Below are 16,774 nucleotides of genomic sequence, written 5' to 3'. Positions count from 1 at the left end.
AGCGCTGAGTTTAGATGTTCGGTAGGTGATAGTTGAACTTTCGCAGGTTGTTGTAGTACTTCTTGTTGTCCAGAGCTGGAAAGATGCTGCTGCTGGTGAGCTGTGGCAAATACTGGAAGGGACGAGAAAAAACTGATCAGGTTTCGGAGACAATTTTAAGAGCAATAGTTCATTTTCACATGAATCAAAATGATTTGGTATGTAGGGATGTGAATGATTAAACTGAATGTTTAATCTTACTGGGGAAAAAAATAAGTCATAATCCATCATCTGGGTTTTGCAGGGATTGCATGTTGTTTGCATGCACAATAAAAGTGGAATCAATTATGTCTGGGGTTTTTTCACGTCAAAGGCCTCATGGGACAGACTAGTTTCCTATAATTGTTATCGTTCGACAGATATGGGTTTTTGAAGACCGATACCAATACCAACATTTTTATACTGAAGCTGCTTATAACCAATATTTTGAGCCAATATTCAATATCTTAAAATGTTCAGTTTTCATGACAGAAAAGTATTGAGAAAAGTATTCAGTGTCCCCAGAAACAGCATTTAGACCATCATAGGACACTAAAACTCATTAGTAGTCACTGAAACTAATTAACAAACTAGAAATAATCGCCAATAAACTTTGTTTTATCATTGCAAGGACAGTCTTTATTTATTGAACATATATAATTAATGTGATTATTAGGTCAACTTAAAGGATTTTGGTTTCTGCAAAAGTAAGTGACAGCACTTCCACCGTTTTTGTAGAATGACCCAAGATCGTTTTCTCAGCTACAGTGGTAAGCAAAACATTATGATGTCACAGTGAAGTTGACCTTTGAACTTTTGGAGCACTTCATCATTTTATCCTATTAGACATTTGTGTGAAATTTTGTCATAATTAGCGTATGAATTCTTGAGTTATGGCCAAACACGTCTTTTGTGAGGTCACAGTAACCTTGACCTTTGACCTTTGACCTTTGACCACCAAATTCTAATCAGTTCATCCTTGAGTCCAAGTGGACGTTTGTGCCAGATGTAATGAAATTCCCTCGAGGCGTTCCTGAGATATCGCGTTCAGGAGAATCGGACGGACGGACAACCCGAAAACATAATTGACCAATTAAATGAATAAATAAAATGTACAAAGCAAATGAAATTTCACTGCAGGTTTCACAGACTGTTTTTATGTAGCTGTGGTCAGGGAGGAACCTCCATCGTACCAATATCTGATATTTAATAAAAAGCTAAGATCATCCCGACATATCAGCACAAACCAACGTATCCGTCTAACCCTCATGGTTCATACGGGTGTTTAAAGCCTCTCACCCCGTGGGGCAGGTGTTTGCGGGGCAGGCGGGTCCTCTTGTTGGTGGAGCGCTCGCTCTCTCTAGCCGTGCTCTCGCTCTTTTCCCTCAGGCTGTCGAAGTACGGATGCTGGAGGAGCTGCTCGCATGTCAGCCGCTCCGCCGGGTCCATCCTCAGACAGCCCTGCAGGTCAGTGTGAGGAGGCAGAGGGGGTCAGGGGGCTGAGATCTACTCTTCCCTTGACATGGCTGGAAAGATCTACCAGCGGCCGTCATGAAGAATTATGCAAGTATCGAAAGAATCAATGACTTCATATTCATAATAAAGTATTAATTCTTGTTATTTGGGGAGACAGATATGCAAGTTGGCATTCAATATCTAAAGTAATTAAAAGAAAACATGTAAGTTCAATGCAAAATATTCTAAAAAATCAATTGAGGCTATTAAGTTCTAAATTGACTAGAAGTAAGAGTTTCTCACTGCACACAACTTCATTATAAAGCCCATTTTTCCCCATTTTTTGGGTTAGTTTTCTCAAAGTTCAATTCAGAAGTATTTCTTTCAGCAGTATGAAATACACAAAGCTCTTTTGGAAGTACTGATCAGGATCACATTATCATACTTTGTATTAGAAATTAATTCACTATAAAAAGGTCTCAGATTAGCACTCTTACTCTAGCCTGCTGCATGAAAATGGAGCCAGATTTCTCAAGATATTATATCAGCATATATATAGCTTCACAACATGTCACACTACTTGTAAGAATACAATCAACTCCAGCACATTTTAGGTAAAAACGACATCATTACCTTCATGAGACTCAGTGCTTGGTGTGAGAGATTTGGATATTTCTGCTCCAGATGTTCCTACAGAAACACAAAATGACAAAGATAAATGTTTTTGATTGTACTTTTTAGGATCAGTTTGACAACATCCATTTCACCACTGTGAGTGGAAACGTAACCTACATTTCTTTCTTTCTTTCTTTCTTTCCTTCTTTCTTTCTTTTAACTTAAATTTACGTTACTTAACCTTTGTGTGCTGAGTTAAGTTCAATGACCCCGAGGCCAGAAAAACTGACTGAAATCCAATTTCAGAAATGGAAAAAAAAAAAAAAAGTGGTGTTCTCAACTGGTGAATCAGCTAGTTTTCTCACTTCCAGAAGTGTCATTTTGGGGGATACAAGATTATTATCGGACAGTATCAACAGACAAATAATGTCATTTAAACTATATCTGAGTAATAGGTCTAGAAACACACATCCGATCAGACAGCAGCCTGGTAAAGCAGCATGTTAAGAATAAACCCAAGGGAGAACAGCTACAGCCTCTGATACAACCAATAGAGATTTAAAACTAATGACAATATCTGTTCCTGTGATTGAGATACATGGAACACAACGGCATTCTGGGTAATATTTCCTCCTTACCATCTCTTGTGGCTCTGGGATGGACACTCCGCTGAAGAACTGGTTGTTACTGAAGACCTGCTGGTGTCGAGGGATCAGATCTCCTGCAGAGGAAAACAATTATCAGGAAATAACTCTTATTTAGATAGTTTACTTAGTTTCAGTCACACAATCTGATTTGTTCTCCAACTGTGCTGATGTAAATGTAAATGTAAATTGGTTTCTATAACTTTTGTTGTAACCAGGGAGGTATTTGGCGACTTTTCTTGCTTTCTTCTGTTTTATTCTAATGTATTTATGAACACGACTGCAAAGAAAACTTTTCTTAAAACATACAAGCTTTGGTAGCTGTTGTATGAAAGCAGTAATAATTTAAAGGCCGTTCTTCTCTGTGATTATGGGTAAAATTAACATCACGATACTCGATTATTTCGATATATCTATTAACACTAATTATTGGTGTTCAGTTCAATGAACATCAGTTTGATTATGTTTCAGATCTAATTTTGTAAGAGATTTTGATTAGTATTTGCTTCTTATCAAAATAATTGAAGGCTTTCATGATAAAACATTATATATCCATTTTTGAAAAAAACTGCTACCTGAATTTCATCAGGCAAAATTTGAAAAACAAATAATTTTCTCCTCAAAAACTGAAGTTTCATAAGCAGATGTCTTAAGATGCCTGCAGTCAATATGGGAGAGTGGGTGTCATTTTATTTTTTTCAAAAGGTAGATATCTCATTTTGGGACGAAACACAACAATTGTGTATCGCGATAACTCCATATCATTATTTTATCACGATATGATTCTATTGAAAGACGATAAACGATAATATTGATTACTGCCCAGACCAAGTCTTACGTATAATCACAGTAAATAAATATTGTTGTGTTACATTCAATTATTATGAAACAAAGTTAGATATTTTCCACTAAGTGAAACTGCAAACATGCATTTCCTCGGCTTCTAACCAGAATAGAGACCGGACTGGCGCTCTGTTCTGTCCGTCTGGTCTCACCCAGAGTCTTCCTGATGAGATACAGCTGGTCCATGTCAGATTTCCCGGGCCACACCGGGATCCCGGACAGCAGCTCGGCGAAGACGCAGCCTATCGCCCACACGTCCACCGGAGGGCCGTACTGGGTGTCGCCCACCAGCAGCTCCGGGGCCCGGTACCAGCGGGTGGCCACATAGTCCGTGTAGTAGTCGCACGGGCCGGCTGGTGTCACACACACACACACACACACAGCACAGGGACACAGCAGGACTCCATTTAACAGCCACATGAGGTTTCATGTTAAAGGTACAGAAAAATAGGGCTGTGCAAAAAAATCGATACAGCTGAGTATTGCAATATTTTTTTCCCATGATACTGTATTGATTTTCCAGCCCGGATTTAAAATGTCCTTAAATTTCCCTCAAATCCCTTTGAATTAAATAGTTTTGACTCAATTTGTCCGCTGAGTTATCAATATAATGTGATGTACATATTAGACTACCCAGGTGGTACACAGCAAGTTGTAGTTTCAGCTCTATTTTAAAATTTTCAGTAAATTATGTAGAGTATTGCAATGTATCGCAATATGTATCGTATCGCAATGTATCGTGACACGTATCGTATCGTGAGGTCCTTGCCAATACCCAGCCTTACAGAAAAATACATGTGCAGAAATTTGTCACAAGATGGGATGACAATAAGTTGATCTTCTCTTCTCTTCTCTTTTTTATACAAGCACTAAATGGTCTCGGGCCCAAATACATTTCTGATTTGCTCGTACGTCATGAAGCACCCAGACCCCTCAGGTCATCTGGGACAGGTTCACTCAGTGTTCCCAGGATCAAAACCAAGCAAGTTTCTATGCTCCCCACCTGTGGAACAAGCTTCCTGAACACCTGAGGTCTGCTAAAACTGTCGGCTCATTTAAATCAGGGCTTAAAACACTATTATTCACTTTCCAATAAATTAAATACATAACTTCTTTTTAATCTTTAACTATTTATTTGCTTGTTTTTGTTTTTATTGTCTTTTAAATGCTATTTTACTGTCTTTTTGTCTTCTTGCTTTTAATGTCCTTTAAATGCAATCTTAATGTCATCTTAATGTCCTATTTTCAATTTATTTCTATGCCCTTGTAAAGCACTTTGAATTGCCTTGTGTCTGAATGGTGCTATATAAATAAAATTGCCTTGCCTACAAAGCACATAACCACTTGATTGTACTTTTATTGGTAGTGGGGCTACGAAGGTATACCGAAATATTGGTTTGCTGATATTGGCCTTTTATTAAATGCCAGATATCGCCACCACAGCTACAAAAAAGTCTATAAATTATTTTCTTTGCACATTATATTTATTCAGTCATATATATTTATTCATTCATCATTCATTGTTCAGTGATGATATTTTCTGTAATTTATTTCTTCATTTAAAGACATGAATGTATCCCTGGAGTTTCCTTACTGTTGAACAGGTGCAGTGGGTCTCCCTACTTTAAACAGCTGCTAACACTAAAACAATTTCATTAGTCTGGGTTTCAATGGAGAGTTTTAGTGTCCCATGATGGTCTAAATGCTGGTTCAGGGGCTTTTCCGCCCTGACATGAATAAACTCCTGGTAGAAATACTAAATCCTTGTCATTTTTGGCATGAAAATGGACAAATTTGAAGATATTGAATATTGTCAGCTCCACATCTCACTGGTATTTAATGTAGTGTGTGTAGTAAATGATTTGGGCCTTGAAATACTCAAAATGACTGAATGTAACAGGACAGCAGCGTCCACCAGGTGGCACTGTCAGAAATGTGAAAGCAACGGTTCATAAAGTCTTATTAAAACTCACTCAGTATCCTGGCAAACCCGAAGTCGCAGAGCTTGATGACTTGGTGCTTGGTGATGAGAATATTCTCCGGCTTCACGTCTCTGTGAATACACTGCCGGGGACAAGAAGAGTGAAGTCGAGTCACTGGGAACTCTGGGTATTTGTGAGTGTTTGTGATGGTGAGATGCTGCTGACAAAGAGGCTGAAGACAGTGAAATCTGGACTTTAACTCGCCACCCAGTTAAAAAGGAGGCCCCGCAGCGCTTGTTGTGTCTAGGTGATACATTAACTGCTGGTCAGCCAAGGGGAAGGAATTCTTGTTAAAAAAAAAAAAAAAAAAGAGCTATAAACCAGTGGCTTGGGGATGGGAGGAGACCAGAGGAATTCAAAAACACTTGGGGAGAGGGTACGACAAGAGAAAACACTAAAAGACAGTTCCTCAATTCAATAATACTCCTAATCCTACGTGAAGAAGTGACACTTTTCTGCAAGGAAAAATGAAGAATAGAACTCATCAAGTACTTTAAAAGGGAAGAGGAAATGTTATGCTATGAAACAGTACATGTCAGTCACTTACGTTCTGTTTGTGACAGAAGTTGACGGCTTGGAGCGTCTGCCAGGTTATGCTTTTTACAAGATGCTCAGGAACGCTGCAGGTCAAGGAGGAAATCAAGTTAGATTCTCACGCATTTAAGATCCAGATTATATGCAATTTCAAAGTTAAGGGTCTAGAGGTCAGAGACAAGATTTGGGAGTCTGAAAACTTCTGGAACAGATTTTATTCCACTTATTTTATTTGTTTTATCTCGAGTCTTGTTAGTATTTCTCTTATCCATGCGTCTGATTTTACTGTCTGTCTTGCCGTTATCTCACAATTTCTATTAAGTTTCTTTTATATTTCTGTTGTTCCTCCTGTTGTTGTTGTGAAGCACTTTGTAACCCTGGTTTCTAAAGGTGCTGTAGTGCTGTACAAATAAAGATTTACTTGCTTTACTCACTTGAAAAGAGGAATCTGGCCTAAAACTGTGATATATAAAGAGCATTTTCTTCTTGGATTATGGGGAAAGCGAGGACCAAAATGACCCGCTTTGAAATGCAATTACAACAACAACAAAGACAGCCTCAGCCCCGGAACATGAATCCCTCTTCTCTTACTCTGTTTACTTCTTGAATGCCCTTCTATTTCTCCTGTCATCTCTACTCTACTTTTCCCTCTCGGCCACTCGTCCGGCTCTAGACGACAGCGGAGCGACCTGCCTTTTCTACGCTCAACACTGGGGCTTTGTTGATTCAGCGACCATCTATCAGTGTTGCCGGGGAAATGGCTAAATCGAGCCTTGTGACTGGCAATTAATAACAATCTCCACCCCCTTTTTTTTTTTTTTTTTTTTACTCTTTTCTGAACCCTGTGTGTCCAGGAGGCTGTGGGCCAGGGTGAGAAACCAGACGGCAAAAAAAAAAAAAACCCACTCTGTATAAAAATGTGGGGGAGCCTAAAGAGTCCCGACAACTCGCTGCCCAGCAAAGCATTCTGGGAGTGCATCACTGTAAACATTCCACAATGAGCAGGTCAGCTTCCCCCGGAGACGAGCGCTGTGCCCATCAGCGCCGGACAAAGCGCAGTGTGTAGTGTGGCATGGATGTAATGTAGGAATAATAGAATGAACACAGCGCTTGGTTTAATGAAAAGTGACTGTACGCAGATTTATGCTCCTGGTATCTCAGTGAGCGACTGAACACAGACGCTCAGTGGGTAAAATGTCCTGAATACTTTCCAAATATTGAGCTGCACCCTCTTTTTACACAATCCATGTCTCAATTATCTTCTTTAATTCATCTCCTGTCCCTTTCCTTCCCTTCATGACTGAAGTGGATTTAAAATGTGAAATCAATTAGGATTAAAAGCGTTTAACCTGATTAATCTATTCTATTTTGCACAATCACTGCATATCATCAACTAAAACAACAGAGTACATTAAACTACCATCACATGCTATGATATACAGTAGTAGGGATGGGACGATATATTGAAATTCAGTATATCACAATACAAAAATGTGACAATACGTATCGTGGGGCAGAAAAATTAATCGCGGTATTAGCTCCATTTTATTCTGCTGTAGTAATCACAAATGAGACGGCTTGACCATCACAGTTTCACAAGTTCTCCATCCAGATTATATTATTTGCACTTTGTAATGACATTTTTAAATTGTTGTTTACATTCTACAGCCAATCCCATTTCTAGCAGGATTCGTGGCTCAGAAATAAACATAATTCTGCACAGTGATGCTTTGTTGTCACTGAACTTTTAGTTATTTTGGTTGTATCAAATCATTTTGTGAGATAAGCATTATCGTCTCGTCCCTATGATACAGCTGTCCACACGTTATCTCTCTTTGTTTGTATAAAGGTGTGCAGTGCAGAGGGACTGTACCCACCCTCGGGGGTAGCGGTCCAGCTCGTTGAGGACGGTGTGGTCACAGTACTCAAAGACGAGGTGCAGCTTCCGTTTACGCCGAAAAACCTCGATCAGATTCACCAGGTTGGCGTGTTTCAGTTGCTGCAGAGACACATCGCAAAAGAAAACAGAGTCAGAACCAGACATACTGCAAAGGCTTTTGTAAATGTTGCACAGTATCAGGGAAACATCAAGTCATATCTGCTTCATTTAGAACTGTACAACAGCAGGGCAAGCACCCACATGTCTTATCAGACCGAGATTGCAACAGCAACAAAAAAGAATCTAAACAGATGGTAATAAACATGCTGTTGCCCCTGACAACCAGTCCTCATCCTGTCCTATTTATGAGGCTGGAGGCCCGGTGTCCAGGACGCCACTGAGGAACACACCCACCTACTGCATGACTAATTAAACCACTAAAAACTACACCGCACCTCTTTGTTAACAATCATGCACAGAGTGGGGAAAAAAACAAAAACGTTTGTGCCTTTAGACAAACTTGAAAATACACATTAGAAGAGATAGGACAGCCTGAATATTTTGATTACTTTATCTAAGACAAAATAGTGACAGAGCAAGACTAAGAACTAATATACAAAGTTTGGTTAAAATTAAACTTAAATCCTGCCTGACAAGCAAGAACTGCATTTCCTGGAGTAAATCAAGAAAATATTAAAAGGAGGAATCTTCTGTTTTTTTGTTTATAAGTTATTTGATATTAAATGTACCTATAAATGAGAAACTCTTATCATATACAAGCGTGGCCTTGCATTTCTGACATGGAATTAATTAAATTATCCTTATAGCATTAGGCAAATACAGATCACTACTAACAAAATGACTGGGAGTGATTTCCTATGATGAAGTTTTTTGTTGGTGTCTTCCAGGATGAAAAAGTCCTTACCAGCCAGTGGTTTAAGATCATTAAAAATTGCATTCAAATGACTGTTTACAAGAAAATGTGTCCAAAATGACAGTTACAGTCACACAGTTAAAAACTTTAAAGAGACAAACACATGTATGACAAGTGTGACAATGATGTTAACCTGCTGCCAAGGCCTTCTCTCTTCTTATTGAACATTGTTAGAGGATTCAGAAACGTTCCTATGTCCAGTCTATGAAGAAATGGTTGAGAATGCAAAATAATGAGTATGTGAGTTCTATAAACATTTCACATTTTCCACTGAGGTACTTGAAAGCCAGTCGGCCTCGACCCTGCAGGGCTTTTCCTTTATTCTGATAAAAAAAAAAAAACCCCTCCACACATCTTTTGAATCCGGCTGGTTTTTGCTCTGCTGATGCTCTGCCCCTCTGTGGGGGTTTGTTTTTGTCCGCAGCAGAACGGACCGCTTTGCCCCCGGCTATAAAAACGCTTCCCATTGTCTCTAGAAGTAATTGCACGGTGTCGCTCCCGCTGAGACAAGACTGGATATTTCATGCCAATTAAAACAGCATTTGCATTTGGGTTTTAACCAAATAAAACCTCAAAATGAAGTATTAGACGAGAAGCTTTTCCTTGAGAGACCATAACTACACAGTATTTGCAGTGTAGTAAATAATGTAGTGGTAAATAAAAATGTGGGCAGACTATGAACTCAGTGTGATACCACAAGGCAGTAAACATTGTTTTTTGGGGTTTTCCAGACAAGCATTAATATGTTTTATATTCTTGAAAAGACTATTTGCATGCAAGTTACACCAGTCTCATACTTCTTCCTATAATATTCACATAAATCAAATTATATTGATTTATAGCAGCTTGAAAACTTTATTTTACAAATAAAGAGCTGGGTAAAATACCAGTTAAAGGTGAATTTCCTTCATTAAATATACACTACCAGTCAAAAGTTTGGACACACCTGATTGAATGTACTATGTTTTTCATTAGCCTATATTAAAGCAATTTTGATCTAAAGACTTATGCTTAAATGCTTGAAATGTGTTTCTTAGACAAATATAAATAGTGAAGTTGATGCCTATGTATGAATTTCTTTCCAAAGCCTTTGCCTTTCCACCAAGGCACTAAAATATAACATAGTTTTGATTTGTTTAACACTTTTTTGGTCACTGCATAATTCCATTTGTGTTACTTCATAGTTTTGATGTCTTTACTATTATTCTGAACTGTGGAAAATAGTAAAAAATAAAGAAAAATGTGGTTTATACTTGGACTCTTTGCTTTTGGTTGCTTGTAATGTTTGCAATCTAAGAGTTTGAAGTGCCAGAAGAGAAACCTGGATTACTGTTGCATTCACTGGAAGTCAGTTAAAGTCTAAACTGTAGATGTGAACGACTATTGGGGAGAAAGAGACACTGCTCTGACCCCGGGAGACGTGAGCCGTTACCTTGAGCATCCTGATCTCCCTCAGTGCGATCTTTTTGATGATGGGGTCGTCCTCGGACTCCACGAACTTCTTGATGGCGACGATCTGTCCCGTGTCTTTGTTCCTGCACTTGAACACGACGCCGTAGGAGCCTTCTCCGATCTTCCCAATCTTCTCATACTTCTCCATCCTCGGCAGACCAGCAGTCATCCGAGGAAAAACAAGAAGAAGAAGAAGAAGAAGAAGCAGCTTCCAGGGAACCGGGACTGTTTTTAAAACCTAAAGACAAGCAAGGGAAGACAGGTGAATGGCTGTAAACACTCAATTTTCCCACTTTTTTTATTTTCTGAATAGAGTTCACCCACCTGAGTCTGGAATAAAGTCATTTTAAGTATCAAATTGGTTCAAGTTAGATCAGGATTGGGTCTTTTAACCCCTTGCACTCTGACTTTCCCCTTAAATTCCCTCTTAAGTAGCTTCAAAGTTAGATTTTTTTTCCCAAACTTATGACAATGTCACACACATATTATATCTGCTCATTCCAACGCTTCATTGAAGATACAGCTGCTTATATTGAGTGAAATATTCAAACCCAAGATGCCTTTTTTTATGGCTGCACCATTACAACAAATGAAAAAAAAAATCTAGATGTTTGTGCATCATTTTATACACATTTTCCCTGTAATTCAGCATGACATATTTGGTATCCTTAGAAACCTTAGGATCTTGACTAGAATATAAAATAAAGTTCTGTGGGTTTGAACAAAGCTTGTCTGTGAAAAATGTGTTTGTAATGCTGAGAGACCTTAGGGTAGTTAAGGAAAAAATAAAATGAAAATATAATGGGATTTTGGTTTATATTGCTGGCTGTTTGCCTTATGATGATCACCCACTGGAGATCAGTTTACACACATTTATTTACTACATCACATATATCACTACATTACTGACAGAGTTATTATGCTGCTGTATAGATGGAAAAGTGATCTGACAGCCAGGGAAGGGACGTGCATGACTCTATTTGAATATAGTGGAAAAGCATAAAGGCTTACCTGCAGCTACAACTTTAATCTGAAGTTATCAAACGTGTGCATCAAAGCACAGAACTGGTCTAAACACGTGGACTAGGGGACAAAACGTTAAGCTAAACTCCTAAACTGCCTCCCAAAGCTTTATTTGATTGCCGGAGGAACATTACACCTGTCTCCCAACAGTTAGCTTGCGTAACGAAAACATTTGCAATGCAAAGTATATTAGATCATTTCCCTGAGGAGATACGGGGCGAAAACAAATAACACGGGGCTCAGTAACAGGCAGGGGAATAAAATCAAAGTGCTGCACTGAAAACAATGTGGGGAATAAATGGTGGTGAGGAAACATGAAAAACCTTGAATATTAAAAAATGTTTTGTAAGTGTTGTATATATTAAAACCACACAATATAGTCACGAAGTCTGAGCAAAGTTGCCTCACGATCTTGAAACCAGACTCATGTTTTTTTTTTTAAACATTTTTATAGGAAATATTTCAGTAACAGCAGCCTATCTATAGTCCCAGTTTGTCCTAAGATTATCTTTTTTTAAATGTACTTACAGTGAATCGTCCTCAGATGTTTCTCGGTAGGAAATTCAGAGGCAGGAAAGAGCAGTTTTGCATCCAAACACCAACAGCAGCCTGCAAGGTGGACGATCTGCTCACAACTCTCCCTGCAAACCCAAGGCTCTCCCGTTTAAAAGCGTCAAGCCAGACGGAATAAAACATCACTTCCGGGAACAGCTTTCAAAATAAAAGCCGCGCTGACGAGTAAGTATTGAATTGCCTGGAGTAAATAGAGAATATGTTGGAGCAGGAATCTGTTTTTTGTGTTTAAGTTATTTGAATATTAAATGCATGAGGAAATCTTATCAAGAAATACCAGTAATGCATGTAATCTTTTAGTATCTATTTTACACCTAGAATTGCAACTTATATTTAATGTAATGATTTCACTGAATATTTTCATGTATTTTATGTTGTTCTATAAACCCCAATGCGTAATTATTCTTAAAAAAAAAAAAAAAAAAAAATCTTAAGTGGGGTATTATGTGGGGTAAAAAAATTAAAAAGCCTTTATTTTATTAGTGGTCAAACATTAAAATCCCTCTTATGTAAGTGCAATCTAAAAGGCTTTTTAACTCTATATCCCACCTTAGCATCTTTGACGTTAAAGTGTTTTTTTAATAGTCTGATCCCTATGCAAAGAGCACCAGTGGCAGCAATACAAAATACCTTTCACCTTATAAATAATTTACATTTTACACTTTTATTTTGAAAAAAATAACCCGCCTAGCTTCCGGTCTCAGTCTGACTACCTGTGGATGACTTGAAGCAGATCTCCCTCTTCCAGGCTCGTGCCCATAGGAACTGCTAGGATGACTCCACCCCCTCCCCCAAAAAAAACACACACACACACACACACACACAGAGGTTGGTGGGTGGCTCTAGCCTTTGTTTTGTAGAATTGTGGCTGTGCTGTATCCTAGTTTCAATTTAAAAAAGATGCTATAATGTCTGTCAGTGAATAAATAAACAGTTAATAAATAAATAGACAGGTAAACTATGACCTTAAGTCAGTAAATATCACAAGGGAAACATCCCCCAATGTAAACAAAAATCAATTCTAATTTCATAGAGGCATTCATTTGCACTTTTCCCCCTTTAAGAGACCCTATCCTTATACATCTTACATCAGTTTCACACTACCTACTAATGGTATATAATATAAATTTATGTCATCTACATTTGTCAGCCTAATGAGTTTGTGTGGTTTTACCCTGCACTGAATTGACCGCTAAAGGCATAATATTCATGAATGCATGATGTATAAAGCTGAATATCAAAACAGGATATCTTCCATTCCAGGGTCTGCTGGGTGGCCAACAACATACTGAAGCCTAAATTCAACATCTGTTTGACATCAGTGAGCATGTGACAGCGGCCTGCACATAGGAAAAGACAAAACTGACTACTTGTCCTGTCGCACTGAGACCAATTAGTGCTGGTTGGTGAAGTCAGAGGAATGGCAGACTAAACACGGAGATAATGGAAACTAATGCTCACTGCTCTCCCCTGTTCATCTCATCAGAGACTCGTCAGAGAGCAGCGACTTGCCGCAGCATCGACCCTACACCAATCCCATCGCTCCACATGCACAGCAACACAAAAAAATACAGCTCAGTCCATTGCCTTCATGTTGTTAACAATAGCCTTTTTTATTACAAAAAACAGCATACATTAAAAGTTTTGCGAAGGGAATGCAAAGATGTTATCAAAACCAAGCATCGTCCCTCATTTTGTCATTTTAAATAAAAAAAAAACAATGTACAAAAGTGCTTACATGGTGCAAATAATGAGAAGTAAAAGGTCTATAAAAGAGGGGGTAAAGAAAAAAAAAAAACATTTTACATTATATTCAACTTCTAAAAATGCAGCAGAGCAGGAGCGATGTGACTATATTACATAGCAGTAAAAATAACCCAAAGCTGCTCAGGAACGGTTCACTAGGTAGTTAATCCTGTTGGGAGCGGGAGTCCCGCTCGCAGCAGGACTGCACCTGTCTGTCGCTGTCTGTTAACACGGCCTGTAAATCCAACATACCCTAATGCTTAGAGATTAATAAATAACGCTTAAATAACCCACATGGAACATGGGTTTCTGTTTAAACTGATCTATTAGTCTGACGATAGAGCTTGTAAATCTTCTCCTGTCGAGCCTAATGACATTTTCAGCGACGTGTTATAAGACTCGGACATTAAAATCTCCCGTTGTTTGCTAATACTAATGATCACAAATACCTTGTGAATTTTAATGGCACTTTTTTTTTTTTTCCAATAACACCTCTAGATACCGCATTTCTAACAGTCCACAGTCTGCGGAAAAGTGGGGGAAGAGGCTGAGTGACGATGTTCATTTGAGCTTTTATTGTTTCTCCACATTCTGCTCAAGAAAAGTTCCTCAGCGTTGCAGTGAAGGTGTTGCTGGTGTAAGGCGACTTACGGATCCATACTGAAGAGAGAGCTGCTTGGAGTAAACACCGTCCTCTTTTACTGACCTGGGGATCCTGTGATCGGTAACAAACGCTCCCAGTAACTTGTTTTGAAGCCAGCTGTTTCCCTTGACGCAAAGCCTTCTTCTTGGTGAAAGGCTGGTGTACTCTCCCAAAAATCGAGGTGTTCATCCTATCCGCATCTCTGGGAAGCTTCCAGTCTCTGGGATAGGATCAGTAACTGTTCTCATGACCTGCTAAAATGTAGAGGTTGCTCAGGGCCGTGGGGTTGTCCGTCGGCCGGCTCTCCAGGACCACCACCCTGTCAGAGAAACACAGAGGCGCAACGGTCAGAAAATCACTTACAAATACACAAAGAGGGCGGGTGTGTCACCAGGAGAAAAGTAAACCAAAGTTGGAGAGACTGGTCGCACCTGGAGAAATCTTCACTGTTAAATTGGCAGTAGAGCTGAACAATTAATTTAACAAAAATCGCAATATGAACTTCTGCAATTTACAAATCGTGTCCAAAATAGCATCCAAATGGATTTCTAAGCAAGGTGTTTAGGAGCTCCAGGTAATCTTTGGTCCATGAATCAAGTACAGTATTGGTGAAAACCTTTCATCAGAGTCAAACTCCGTAAATCCTGCCCACTGACATCTATTTTTTTTTTTAACAAAATCACTTTTCTTAAAACAATTTTAAAGTTCTAAAAAACTTGACAAGAAAAACTTGCAGTTTAAATCGCAATTACAATATTCTGTCAAAATCTTTCAGCCCTAATTGGCAGCTTTGGTATTGTTATTTGTAGAAAAATAATCTGGTTTGCTCTTCAACAACAGAAACTGTTTCAGTAGAAAACTTGCTGATAATTTAATTGCATTGACAACCAATCAGGAAATTGAAGGTGCCATTGGTATTAATCGACCTGGAAAGCGTCTCAGGAGACAGCCTGCGGACAGGGACCTGCATGCTAAGTGGCACATTACAGGACAGTGAGATGACAGCGAGATCACGATGACAGTGGGTTCATCTCCAGATGCCACCCGTCTCGTGGCGGTGACAGATGAGCAGGGGTGAGCAGAGGAGCTACAGTCCATACTGTCCGTTCCATCAGATGAAATTACAGAGGCATGGAGAGACACTCAAACCAGGCTGGCAGTGCCCAGGCGGCGGTGAATAAAACATGGGAGGCTGGGCAGAGAGCGGCGCTGCTCCGGTGCCACGGGCCGGGCCGGGTCCAGGGACCGGGACCCAGGGGAGCCAAGGGGGAGTCATCTCTAACTGGGCTGGGAGATCCTCCTTCACCAGGCATGCTGTGTGTGTTTGTGTTTGTGTGTGTGTGTGAGGTAGGGAGCAAATCACAAATCACATCCCGCTGTGTCTGTGGTGGAAACCAACCATCGCACCTTTCTGCCTGCTGGGATGACAAGCAATCTGTGCAGAGGCAAAGCTGATGTCTACTCCCTTGTCAATGTGCAAAAAATGCCAATGTTAAATATATACTGGAAAAACGTGTCCTCACTGGAGACGTGCCATTCTATTATGCCAAGTGCCAAATTGTTAAACTCTTATCTCCCGCATTTGCTTCTTTGTAAAAGACAGAACTAAGTACCAGCAGGGAAAACATCATTTCTGTTATTGTGATCACATTGGAGAACAAAGTCAAAGATTATTTATTTCCCAACCTAGAGAAGTGCCTGGTGACACATGCACTTTTGTTGTGTTTTGTCAAACAGGTTTTGGACATTTTGCTTTGACCTAATGTCCCTGCTATAACTAGCAGCATGAGGCAGAAGAGAGAGAAAGAGAGAGGGAGAGAAAGAAAGCATTCAAGGATAGTGGAGGAAGGCATTCAGGGACAGCAGAGAGTTCAGAGCCACCAGGGAGTCAAAGAGGAAGAGATAGACAGACAGAGAGAGAGACAGAGAGAGAGGGGCCTAGTGAGAGAGAGCGACCAGAGACAGCAGGGGATGATAGCTGTGAGCCCAGGTGAGACCCAGGAGACGAGTGAGCTGTTTGGTGGTTTCTAGGTGATATGAAAACAGAGAGACCTGTGGGAAGACAGTCGCTGTATGGCCATAAACAGAAGCACCTGCTTTTATGGCGCTCATGGGCTACGAATAAATCAATACACCAACAGTAGTGCTGATTTAAAAGACAGATAAACGAGGGAAGTGAGGGGCGTGGAGAGAGCCTACCCAGATCAGTTGTTACTGATTTTTTTTCTTTGTATCTTACGAGATGAGATGTTTTCCTAAGTCCCTTTGGGTTTTTTTTTAATCTCGCCTTCACTCTGTGTTTGATTATTTTGTATGTGCAATAGCGTAACTCAACTAAAGATGGAAATATATCGGTACCAACCTGTCAGATCCAAGGAGGCGGAAGACTCTGCTTGGATCAGAAATCTCCTGGGTCACCTATGAATGAAGAAA

General features: G+C 39.6%; 2 protein-coding genes across 3 annotated transcripts in view; both read right to left on the bottom strand.

Moving 5' to 3' along the window:
* Positions 1 to 10: 10 nt before the first annotated feature.
* Positions 11 to 12,008, bottom strand: cdkl1 (cyclin dependent kinase like 1 (CDC2 related kinase)). The gene is made up of 10 exons (XM_071524448.1): positions 11,908 to 12,008; positions 10,337 to 10,594; positions 7,969 to 8,090; positions 6,105 to 6,177; positions 5,549 to 5,639; positions 3,728 to 3,928; positions 2,727 to 2,809; positions 2,107 to 2,163; positions 1,318 to 1,479; positions 11 to 112 (listed from the first exon to the last, which is right to left on the bottom strand). Exons 2-10 carry the CDS (start codon positions 10,523 to 10,525, stop codon positions 11 to 13), a joined length of 1,080 nt encoding a protein of 359 aa, XP_071380549.1. The 5' UTR covers positions 10,526 to 10,594; positions 11,908 to 12,008.
* A 1,545-nt stretch (positions 12,009 to 13,553) lies between these two features.
* The window catches only part of map4k5 (mitogen-activated protein kinase kinase kinase kinase 5), a 31,511-nt gene continuing 28,290 nt past the window's right edge, over positions 13,554 to 16,774 (bottom strand). For both annotated transcript variants that reach the window (XM_071524436.1, XM_071524438.1), the window contains 2 exons: positions 16,704 to 16,759; positions 13,554 to 14,660 (listed from right to left, as the gene is read on the bottom strand). In XM_071524436.1, coding sequence (XP_071380537.1) covers positions 14,573 to 14,660; positions 16,704 to 16,759 — 144 coding nt within the window. In that variant the 3' untranslated portion in view covers positions 13,554 to 14,572. The remainder of the gene's footprint in view (positions 14,661 to 16,703; positions 16,760 to 16,774) is intronic.

The sequence above is a fragment of the Centroberyx affinis genome, unplaced genomic scaffold (assembly GCF_046629955.1).
Source record: "Centroberyx affinis isolate AG114_WGS23_722 - 3 ecotype Tasmania unplaced genomic scaffold, CSIRO-AGI_Caff_v1 ptg001198l_1, whole genome shotgun sequence".
Classification (NCBI taxonomy): domain Eukaryota; kingdom Metazoa; phylum Chordata; class Actinopteri; order Beryciformes; family Berycidae; genus Centroberyx; species Centroberyx affinis.
Note: the sequence above shows the minus strand (reverse complement) of the source record. Positions and strands in the feature narration are given on the sequence as shown.